Raw genomic sequence first — 11,628 nt, forward strand, 5'->3', positions numbered from 1 at the left:
GAGACTCAGAGTTGGCAGCACGCAGCACCCTGCTGACCACAGCCATTTGGCATGGGGGCAAGAGGGCGGGGTGTGTCAGATCCTGGAGCCTGGAACCACAGCCTCTCTTGGTGCTGTCCCAGGTTACCAGGAGCCCCGGGCCCTCATCTCTGCCCGCAGGCCTGGCGCCATGGGCCCATGAGAATACCACGCAGAGGGGAGCAGGACTGGTACCTCATCTGAAGCCAGCCACAGCCTCCCACTCCCCTCTCGGCAGTGAGTACTGGGTGATGGCCGGCTAAGTGGGGTGGACAGTGGCAGGGAAGCTCAAGGACTCTCAAGATTGTTCTGTTTGTGGGAGAAGCCCCCATGTCCCCAGGCCACGGCAGTAGAAACTTGGCAGGGGAGCCCTCTGCCTGTGGGATGTACTTCATCACAGATGTGGACTTGGGACCATCACAGACTTTGGAAGCATCAGGAATATGGGAATAACGACAGCAGGCTGGCGGACGTACAGCAGGCTGTTCTCACCAGGCTGTGAGCACGACGGTCAAGGTGTTGACTGGACTCCCGCCTCCCTCTCCCAGGACGATGTCTTGTTGGCTCCACAGTCCCTGCTGCCAGAGCTGGTGGGGGCAGGGAGGCAGCCACCCAGTCTGTATCTATGATGGGGTGGGAGGGGTCCAGGGTGGTCTGCATGAACTGGAGGGCTCTGAGTTGCCAGGACAAGCTCCTGCCTTCAGGCAAGCCAATGTCTGACCACTCAGGGCTGTAAACACTCTCCCCAACCTCACCCCAGCCGGGACTTCCTCCCACTTCAGGGTTTCTCTGGGCCTCCACTCACCCTGATGAGCCCTGCATCCTCCTCTGCCAGGGGCAATGCAGATTCCAGCCGAGGCCCAGCTTAGAGACCTCACAGGCAGGCCACTCGGTACCCGGGAGAGGCGGGGAGGGAGGGAGGGCAGGCTGCAGGGTTCCCCTTTGCCTGCAAATAGGAACACAGGGTTTCTCAGTGGCTGCGAGGATGCTGATGAAAACCCCAGGATACTGAGTCATCGTGGTGGCCAGCTGATGGCGAGCACTAATCCTTGAACACTCTCGTGCAGGGGTAGGACGACCGTAGAAACGTCTCTCAGATCCACGGCGCAAGCAGCCCCTGGAATTTCATAACCTGAGCTCTCCCTCTCCCCTTCCCTCTCTCTCTCCCTCCTCACGCCCTCCCTTCCTCCCTCCCTCTCCCTCTTCCTCCTCGCCCTCTGCCTTCACCACTGCCTTGGGGTCACCTGGAGAGGCCTCGGCTCCCTGCCACCCGGCCTCCTCCCCGATGGTGTCTGCCCTCCTGGCGCCAGACCTGAGCGTGGAATTTGTCCTGGGCCTGGTGGGGAACAGCCTGGCTTTCTTCATCTGCTGCTTCCACGCGCGGCCCTGGACGTCCAGCTGGTCAGCCCGGTGGTGGCCGACTTTCTCCTGATCATCAGCCGGCCTCTTCGCGTGGACTACTACTTCCTCCCCGAGACCTGGCGCTTCGGGGCCACTGCCTGCAAAGTCAAGCTCCTCATGATCGTCACCAACCGCCCAGCGAGCACGGTCTCCCTCGCGGCCATCTCACGCGACAGCTCCCTGAAGGTGGTGCGGCCTCAGCACGTGCTGAGCAGGGCCTCCGTGTGGGCAGCCACCCGGGGGGCCGGGGGACTCTTGGGGGGCATCCTGCTCCTCAACGGGCACCTGTTCCCGACCACCGATTCCAGCCACTCCTGCCTCAGTTACCGGCTGGGCGCGAGCCCCTCGGCCTCACTCCACTGGCACCAGGCCCTGTTCCTGCTGGAATCCTTCCTGCCGCTTCCTCTTTGCCAGCGTGAACATCATGCTCACCATCCGGCGCCGAGGCCTGGACGTGCAGGTGGGCCCGCGGGGGGCCGTGTGCATGCTGGCCGCGGTCGTGGCCGTCTACACGGTCTGCTTCTTGTGCAGTATCATCTTCAGCAAAGCTTCCATTGTGGCCTTCCGCCTGCATGCCTGCCGCGCCCTGGACATCTGCTCGCAGCTCTTCCATGGCTCCCTGGCCTTCACCTACCTCAACAGTGCCCTGGACCCCATGCTCTACTGCTTTTCCAACCCCAACTTCCTCTGCCAGGGCTGGGCCCTGCTGGGCCTCACCCAGGGCTGGCAGGCCTCCGCCAGCGACGAGAGCACCTACCAGCCCTCTGCCTGGCGCCGGGTGCCCTCTGGGAATGTGGTGGCCGCAGAGAGGCTGTAGGCAGAGGTGTCGCAGGAGATCTCAGAGGAGGGCCGACCAGGAAGGCCCTCCCAGGACGGGGGCCTGCTGCGGTACCACAGGAGGGAGGACTGCCAGGCTCTGGGCTGGAGGGACAGGGTCACTCCCTGGACTGTTGCCAGCACAGGGTCCCTCAACCAACTGGACAAGGGACATCTGCAGGAGCCAGGTGGGTGGCAGGGAGAGAAAAGTGTCTTGGCTTGGAGTCGTGTGTCCCAGATGATGTCCCCAAAGCACAGAGCATGATGGCAGGTGGAGACAGGCAGGGGCTCCGGGACTCCAGCTCAGGCAGAGGGCCACACAGCTGCCCTGGCCCGGGCCAGAGCTGGAGGACTGTGAGAGCAGAAGTCTTGCTTTAGAAATTAGACAGCTGCATTTTCTGTGATCTCCAGTTTGTCTTTTTCAATACTAATAAACTTCCTTTTGAAAATGCAAGGCTGCCTCAGCTGTTCTAAGGAAAACCAATAAGTTATCTTTGGGTCCATCTGGCTCTGGCATCAGGAGGGTTCAAAGTGAGTTCCCCAAGATGAAGGGACACTCTGGGGACAGAGTGGGGAAGCTGTCCTTCCACATTGATCCTGGAGCCCTGGTGTGCCCTTAAAGTCAGAACGCTTCCCTGGGAGAGGTCCTCAGGCTCATGGGATGGGCTGCCCACCTGGATCCCTGGGAGGCCCCTGACTTGCTCTCCTGCGGGACCACGTGAGGATCTTCAGCCTGGGAAGTTACCACCTCCATCCAGTTCAGGCTCCTGGCTCAGCTTGGACCCCCTCCCCTGGCTTTCCTCAGCCCCAAGTACCCTTCTATGGCCCTGGAAACTGTGGTGGCTGCTACCCCACCAGGACAGGATGCTGGATGGGGGCAGGGGTCTCCAGGTCACCAGAGCAAGCTCACCGCCCTCCCCCAGGCCCAAAGCCATCTTGCCCATCTCTCCCCGTTCTGTTCTGTTCAATACGACTGTGTCAGTGTCTGAGACTACCTGGGCTAACACATCTGTTGACCTGGGGCCCCCAGGCACAAGGCGTGCACTGGGCATGGATCAGGGGTTTCTTTGGCGGGGAGAGTGGTTGGCCCTGTTGTCCACAGCCAAAGTCATTGGGGGTGCGTGGCCTTCAAGGCTTCCGAAGGGCTACACAGAAGCCACTAAAGCCCCAAATATGCACCTCCTGAACACCATGTGTCCCCAGCCCTAGCCATCTCAGGAGAATGAACATCTGCCCCCAGTAGACATACGTCCTCCCTGCTGCGGGGGACAGAAGGGCCTGGGACTGGTTCCCTACTCATCACCCAGCCACTGGCCTCTAGGCCTCAGATACAGGGTCTGACGATGGGGGCCAAAGCCCCTCTCCCCAACTGTTTGAATCCTCTTAGTCCAACCCTCTGATATTGTGGACAGGGATGCCCTCCCTCTGTTAAAAGTCCTCAGGAGTGGCGGCCAAGGCTCAGGAGGGTCACCCACATCCCAGGAGGGAGGCAGGTGGATGCCGTGTGGATGCTGAGGTGGGAGACAGAACGTGTCAGGCAGAGGGAGGTGGCCTGGGGGACAGGTTGGATGAGTATTAAAACCCGGTGTGTCTCCAGCCACCTTCCCTTTTCTGAAAACTCACCAGCCGCTGTCAGAAACCCACAGAAATACTGAGAACCCAAACCAAGTGATGGAAATGGGTGTGCCGCCCAGGCCCCTCCAAGGGGGCTCCCCGGGTGTCTCTGCCCCACACGGCCCCCTGCTCCAGTCCTCCACTCTGCTGCTGCCTTCTCGCTGGTAGAGCCACTCCTAGGAACTCCCCGCCTCGCAGCCCCCTGCTGCCACAGAGAGGAGCGGGCCAAGCCTGGGCCAGCCCGACCTGAGATTTGTCATTTCTAAGTCAGACGTTCTTACGAGAGGTCCAAGCGCTCCTGGAGGCGGGGGTTTGAGCCCTTTCTCGTGGAGCAGCCCCCTCAAGGGGCACTAACGTGTGTGGCGAATGAACACCAGGCACCTTCCCTCTGATACCATCTCTCCCCACGTTTGTACCTGCCTGGCTTCAGAGCAGCTCTAGGGGCAAATGGGGCTCCACGTGCCATTTCCTTGGTCCTCCCTTCCCCGGGCCCTTCCCCTCAACACCGCCACCCCGCCTTCCCCACCCTCTCAGGAGCCGGGCTCACTCTCCTGACCTGATGTGAGGGAAAGGACCAGGTGGTCCCCATGGCCTGCGTGCACTGCTGTGTCTCCCCCTCGAGAAGCCCCAGGTAGAGGCTGGTCACAGGGTTTGGGCCCACACTCCTAACCTTCCCCGGGATCCTTCTTGCCCCTCAGCTTGAACTTGAGGACTGCTCTCCCCACTGACAAGGCACTCCCTAAAGGGGGTCTGGGTGCCCCCTCGTGGGAGAGCAGCAGGGCTTCAGGCTGCCTCCACACTCTCCTTGCATGGAAGGACCCCCTGGTCCTAACCTTGGTCCCAACCCACTGTGCCCCTCCCAGGACTTGTTCTCCATGTGTGAAATGGGAACAGTAACCCTGGCCCTTGCTCAACTCCAGGGGTTGGAGATGGAAATAACTGATACGCCAGAGCACTGAGTGAGGAAGGTAGTTATTACGGGGAGGGGGAGGGGACAAGGGGTGACGAGGATGGGGGAGGGGAGGGCAGACGGCAAACTGTGTTGCAGTGCAGCGTTTCCTACTGGTGGGCGGGTACTGGCTGTGGTGGTACAAGGTGCGTGGGAGGTGGTACAAGGCTGAGCAGAGACCCTACTTCCTGCATTTGGCTTCTACATAGCGTCTTGGTCCCTGGGACGGGCTGCACTATTCGGTGAACAGGTTGGGCAGCACCTCTCTCCCCTTCCTAATGGGACCCGCTGTCCCCTTGAGGGGTGAAAAAACGGCTTCCACGACTTGACCCCGGGGACTCGTGTGCAGGGGGTAGGCAGGCATGGCTGGGCTGACAGGCCTGAAGCCACCAATCATCCAGCATTTGCTGGGCACACACCACAGCCCAGACCCTAAGCCACAAAGTCAGACGAGAGGTCTCTGACCTTGAGCCCCGTCAGGCCAAGTATGGGAGAGACAGACCTGCAAACGGATCAGATGCAACCCAAGCCAGTGGGATTGCGAGGTGGCAACGCACCGATGACAGCACAAGAGCACAGCGGGTGGAGTGGGGGGTGACAGGGGGCGATGCATGTGAGCTGAGTCTTGGAGGATGAGGAATGTAGCAAAGGGAACGGCGTCCCTGGCATAGGGAAGGGCATGAACAAGGGCACAGAGCCGTGAGAAGTCTCGGTGTGCAGGGAAGCGTGAGGAGATCACTGGGGCAAGGGAGGAGGAGGCCTAGGGACAGAGTTAGGAGACAGGCGGAAAAGACAGGCTGGGCCCTGCAATCTCAGGAGCCTGGGAGGGTCCTGCAGACAACCCAGTAAGGCAGGAAAGGGAGTGTGTGTGAGGTTTTTAAGAAGCCGAGGATGATCTGTCTTGCATTTTGATCAGTTACTCTGCTAACAGTGTGGACAGACTGGTGAGGGGTGTGGGAGATGACCTGAGTAGGACCTGAGTAGGAAACGGTCTGTATTCCAAGCAAGGGCAGCGGCAGTCTGCAAAGGTACAGACAGAGAGGCACAGCCCACGTCAAGGAGAGAGGCAACTTTGTGGATGATGGGTGGACACTGACGCATTAAAGAAACAGGTGGTAGAGCAGGTTCATAGGAAAAGATACAGAGTTAAGACAAGTTGGAGGGGCTTGGAGGACCTGCAGGTAAACACGTGCAGCATCACACTTAGGGCTGGAGACTGGATTTCAGAATCTCCCTCTTACTGATGAGAGCTGACCTTACGGGGATGGATGGGGTCACCTGCAGGAGAATGAAGAGGACCAAGAACCATCCTTTAAAAAATCCCCACAAGTGAGGGACACACAAAAGAAGACCCAGTGAAGTGCCCAGAAGAAACCTTTAAGTAGGAAGAAAACCAGGAATGCAACAATAAAAAAGAGCATGAAAGAAGTAAAAAAAAAAAAAAAAAAAAATTAAAAAGAGCCATCTTTTATGAGGGTGAAAGCCGAACATAAAACACCCAGACAGACTGCAAAGTGCCCCATGCAAGAATAAAGCATTCTCAAAAGTCCTAATTGCATGCTGAAGAAAGCTGATGTGAGAACCAAAGTATGTGTCTGACACTGTCTGGTCAAGCATCCTGGACCGACACCCTGGATTAACACCGCATGGTCTGTGCTATTAAAAACAGTTTTTCGGGGACTTTCCTGGTGGCGAAGTGGTTAAGAATCCGTCTGCCAATGCAGGGGACACGGGTTCGAGCCCTGGTCCGGGAAGATCCCACATGCCATGGAGCAACTAAGCCCGTGTGCAACAACGACTGAGCCTGCGCTCTAGAGCCTGCGAGTCACAACTACTGAGCCCGCGTGTTGCAACTACTGAAGGCTGCGTGCTTGGAACCCGTGTTCTGCAACGAGAAGCCACCACAATGAGAAGCCCGCGCACCGCAACAAAGAGTAGTCCCCGCTGGACGCAACCAGTGAAAACCCACACGCAGCAACAAAGACCCAACGAAGCCAAAAATAAATAAATAAATTTATAAAAAAAAACAAAAACAAAAAAACCCCCAGCTTTTCAAGAATAGACTGTCGTTTGTATAAAAGTTAATTATATGCAAAACATGTTCTGTATTGGTTGTGGATTCATACATTTGTATTAATTGTATAAAATCATGCATTGGGATGAGAAACACCAAATTAAGGAAAATGCTTACTTCTGAAATGGAGGGACATGGAAAGGGGGTATGCAGGTGACTACTACTGTATCTGAAATTTATCCCTGTAAAAAATCTGGGAAAATGGCTGCAATATCTGAATGTTACTTAGCATTGCTCTGGGTAGAGAATAAAGGGGTCAATGTAATGAAGAGTACAAAGAAAAGTAACATGGGGACCACCGTGTCAAGCGCTCAAGAAAGCTCAAAGAGGATGACCAAAAGTGCTGGATTTGGCATTTAGGAGGTCTCTGGTGACCTTGTGATGGCAATCTCAGTGACAGGTTGGGGTGGGGGCAGAAGGGAAGCCATATAACCCACTGTAATGGGTCGAGGAATTAATGAGATTTGAAGGAATGGAGACAACTCTTTCCTCTTTCAACAGATTTGCTAGTAAAGGGAGATAAGGCTAGCTTCAGATGAAGCTGAGTAGAAGACAGATGCGGTGGTGGTTTGACTGTTCTGTGATGTTGACTGGATGGAGAAGTGTAACAGTCTGAGGAGAAGGGAGGGAGGGTGGAGATGAGGAGAGAGGGGAGAGAATGATGACAGAGCAATCATAAACACTCTGTCCCAGGCCCCATGCTAAGCACTTTACACACACTAATTTATTTAGTCTTGGAAGGTAGATACTATGATTCCCATCTTACAAATGAAAAAACTGAGGCACAGAGAGGTTGAGTATCTTGCCCAAGGTCATCCAGTAGTAAGTGGCAGTCTGGCCTGAGTCAGGACACTCTACTGCAAGCTCCTAAGGAGGGTGGGGAGAGGAGTGGATCCAACATGTGGGTACCAGGAGGGTCCTCTAGAGGCCGAGGGGCACAAGGGGAAGAAAGGTGAAGGGATCCTTGGAAGGCTTGGCTCTCAGGAGGTGAGAGCTTCAGGAGTAACAAAGGATTGGAACAGCTCGTTCTGGAAATAAGAAAACAAGCTCCTGAAGAACATATAAGTGGGCTGCTCAGCAAGCAGCCCAAGAGGCCTGGTGAGGTGGGTGCTCACAGCTCTACGGTAGCAACCGTGCCTGCAGGTTGGATGGTTTCCTCCAACAACTCCCTGTAGTCCAGGAGCAAGATCAGAACAAATGGAAGATAAAACTTATCAGGAAGAAACCTCTTAAGAAATTGGACCAAGGACTTCCCTGGTGGTCCAGTGGTAAAGAATCTGCCTTCCAGTGCAGGGGACGTGGGTTCGATCCCTGGTCAGGGAACTAAGATCCCACATGCCACAGGGCAACGAAGACCCAAGCAACCAAAAAAATAAAGAAAATATATTAAAAAAAAAAAAAAGTTTGACCATAAAAATCCAGTCCTGATGATGGATCTTAAGGCTGGTACACCTTGAGAGGTAGTGCGTGTGACACTCTATAGGTGAGCTTCCAGAAAGAGGGAGGTATTTGGGTCAGGATAAAAAGTCTTTTTTTTTTTTTTTAAGATTTATATATTATTTATTTCTTTATTTTTGCCTGAGTCGGGTCTTCGTTGCAGCACACGGGATATTCGTTGAGGCATGCAGGATCTTTCATTGTAGTGCATGGGCTCTTCATCGCAGTGCACGGGCTTCTCTCTAGTTGTGGCTTGCAGGCTCCAGGGCACGTGGGCTCTGTAGTTTGTGGCATGCGAGCTCCATAGTTGTGGCGGGCGGGCTTAGTTGCCCCGTGGCATGTGGGATCTTAGTTCCCTGACCAGGGATTGAATCTGCGTCCCCTGCATTGTAAGGTGGATTCTTTACTACTGGACCACCAGGGAAGTCCCAAAAGTCTTAATAAAAAGACACCAAGAACCACAACGTCAGGGATTTCATGGAGGGAGCTGCTGTGTTCTGCCTTGAGGGTCCCTCTGCGTCCACAAAATCTTCCCTGACCACTAGTCCAGCCTTGCTGAGCCATCTCTCCTGGGACTACTACAAGTACCAGCACACCCTTGCCTTACCTACAATCTTTTCTATTGTCCAGTAAACTTGTGTGTGTATGTCTTGCTTCCCTAGTGAAGCTCTTGAAAGAAACTTGGTGTATCTTTTTAAAAACACCTCTCACAAATCCCAGCAAACTAGGGTTGCCAACAGGCATACCTCACAAAGGCTGGAGGGGTCCCAAGGGAGCCTATGATGGCCCTAGCACAGCAACTGAGGCACAGTCTACACTGCAGTCAAAAAGGTTTGAAACAACAAAATACTCAACAGAGAATAACTTCTACCAAGCCAGTTTCAGGGCCTGGGAAACAGTGAAGAATGCTGGGCATTTGGATCAGCCTCCTGATACCTTTTAAGTCAACTCAGACATGTTCGTTTCTGACTTTCAGAGCGGAGGAGGGTGAGATGCAGAAGAGGGTGCTGGGCTTCATCTGTGTAACATGCAGCTCCTGCGTCCACCTCACTGGCATGGGAGCCTTACTGTCAAAGCCCCAGGTGGGAGCACAGCACACTCCCTCAGCTCACCACAGGAGCGGCCTGGCACACGTCCTCCACCTGGCTCTAGGCACAGCAGCGCAAGAGTGATAGATGGGGCAAGGCCTGCCTGTTGCTTCTCATACCTCCAGGCCTTGGGGACATGGTCAAAAGCCACCTGCTGGGGCAGCCTGGCCACATGAAACCTCCATGTCCTCAGGATGTGGTTTATAAGACAGCAGAAGGAAGTGCAGACCCTGGGGAAAGGCCTCTGAGCGTCTCCGTGTGGCTGGGAGGACATCAGACTAACCTGCCTGGCCTCAGAGCTACACAGGGGAGGAAGCAACTGATGCTGAGGGCTGGGGGCCTGCCCCTGCACCCAGCCTTATAGCTGAGCCACTGTCCCAGCAAAGGGCAGCATAAAACCAGATAGAATTTCCAGAAATTTATTGGAAACAGGATACAAATTGATTAGTAGATGGCATCTACTTACAGACAGACGGTCCACACTGTAATATCACGCTCTGAGTGAATTATCCTGGGTAAATACTCATGACCACTGATGCATGGTCTGGGCTGGTGTTCTCTGGCGTTCTCTGGCAGGGAAAACCAGAGATTGGGGGAAGAGGAATGGGGAGGGGTGGGCAGAAAACTGGGACGCAGCTTTCCTGAGGGGAATGGTGAGGTGGGGCTGCTAAATGGCTAAACCCCCGCAATGGAAAACTGGGGCAAGTGTTAAGAATAAAGTCCCCCCTGCCTCCCCAAAGCACTTTCCTGCCTAGGCAGAGCGAAAGAGAATCTACAAAACACATCTACCCTCACCAGGGTCTTAGGACAGCATGGGACATAAACACCAGGCTTGGATATGACACAGAGAGGACCAAGGCCATGCACATCCTGGGCCTGTTTGCCCTCTGACCTGTGCCCCCACCCTCCCCTGCTCTGCTCTGAGTGGTGGGGGGCTGACCACAGGTTGCCTGTCCCCAGCTCCCAGGTCAGCTGGCTTCCAGCTGGGTTTAGCTAACAAGAGGCAGCTGCAGAAATCTGGAGTGCAGGAGGAAGTGAGAAGCCAGGCTATTTCTGTTCCCTCTCTGCCTGGGGGGACCAGGCAGGGACCTGTTTCTGGCACGGACCATGCCTCTTCATGGCTCCAGCTCCCACTACATTGGCCCTCTGTGGTCCCAGGCCCCCACCAGTGGCTGTGACCCCCCGAGATCCAGTAACATGGCCTCTCCCCTGTCCTACCAGCTGTGGTTTCCCATCCGGGTTGCCCCTCACTCCCCTGTCTGGCATCTCAGCTCTTCTTGTTTCTGTATTAAACGATTCCCTGGATTAAAACACCTCTGGGTTTTTTTTGTTAATTTGCTTATTTTTGGCTGTGTTGGGTCTTTGCTGCTGCCCGCCGGCTTTCTCTAGTTGCGGTGAGCGGGGGCTACTCTTCGTTGTGGTGCGCGGGCTTCTCACTGCGGTGGCTTCTCTTGTTGCAGAGCACGGGCTCTAGGAGCGCAGACTTCAGTAGTTGTGGCACACGGCCTTGGTTGCTCCGCGGCACGTGGGATCTTCCCGGACCAGGGCTCCAACCAGTGTCCCCTGCACTGGCAGGTGGATTCTTAACCACTGCGCCACCAGGGAAGTCCCCAAACCCCTGTTTTAAATACACAGACTGATTCTGTTTTCCTGGCTGGAGGCCGATAGAAACCAGGCTGGGGACTAGGCACAGTTGTGAGAGGCAAGCTAAAAACCACTGTGTCCTCCTCCCTTGCACCACCTTGGGGATGCAGGGGGGCGGGCGATGATGGGGGGAGAGGGAAGATGGCTTGCGGGCTTCTGCATCCTTGTCCAAGGGAGCACAGACCAGGCTCAGCACAGCACCACTGTGCATGTCTGCTGGGAGCTGTGCAGACAGGTTCTGCATGTCACCCCACAAGCTCACTGCTCACAGCGGTGACATGCCACTGACACCTACAATGGTGACACTGTGGCCCCAAGAAAGGGGGTGGCTGGGAAACCCTCTCCACACCAACTGCTCAGGTGGCAAAGGCAGATACTAGAGGCTCCTTGGCGTCCCTCGTCCATTCCCTGGAGGTTCAATGCTGGGGGACTTTCCAGAGGTGCAGTTAGAGCGTGAGATCTTTAGCATCCTCCCTGAAAGAGAACGGGGCTGCAGAACCAGGAGCTTTTACTACACGGTGAAGGAAGAACTTCATGTGGCTCAAAATGAGCTGCGCTTGTCCCACAGCTAAACATGAACTGGAACC

At 55.4% G+C, this 11,628-nt stretch overlaps 1 protein-coding gene across 1 annotated transcript; it reads left to right on the plus strand.

The window, feature by feature from the left end:
* Positions 1 to 461: 461 nt before the first annotated feature.
* Positions 462 to 2,236, plus strand: OXER1 (oxoeicosanoid receptor 1; the record flags this gene model as incomplete). Its single annotated transcript, XM_079720712.1, is given in 4 exon segments — positions 462 to 608; positions 1,103 to 1,411; positions 1,417 to 1,820; positions 1,822 to 2,236. Coding segments are annotated over 4 exon segments (1,275 nt in total).
* Positions 2,237 to 11,628: the final 9,392 nt, after the last annotated feature.

This window comes from Hyperoodon ampullatus (assembly GCF_949752795.1).
Source record: "Hyperoodon ampullatus genome assembly, chromosome: 15".
Classification (NCBI taxonomy): Eukaryota; Metazoa; Chordata; class Mammalia; order Artiodactyla; family Ziphiidae; genus Hyperoodon; species Hyperoodon ampullatus.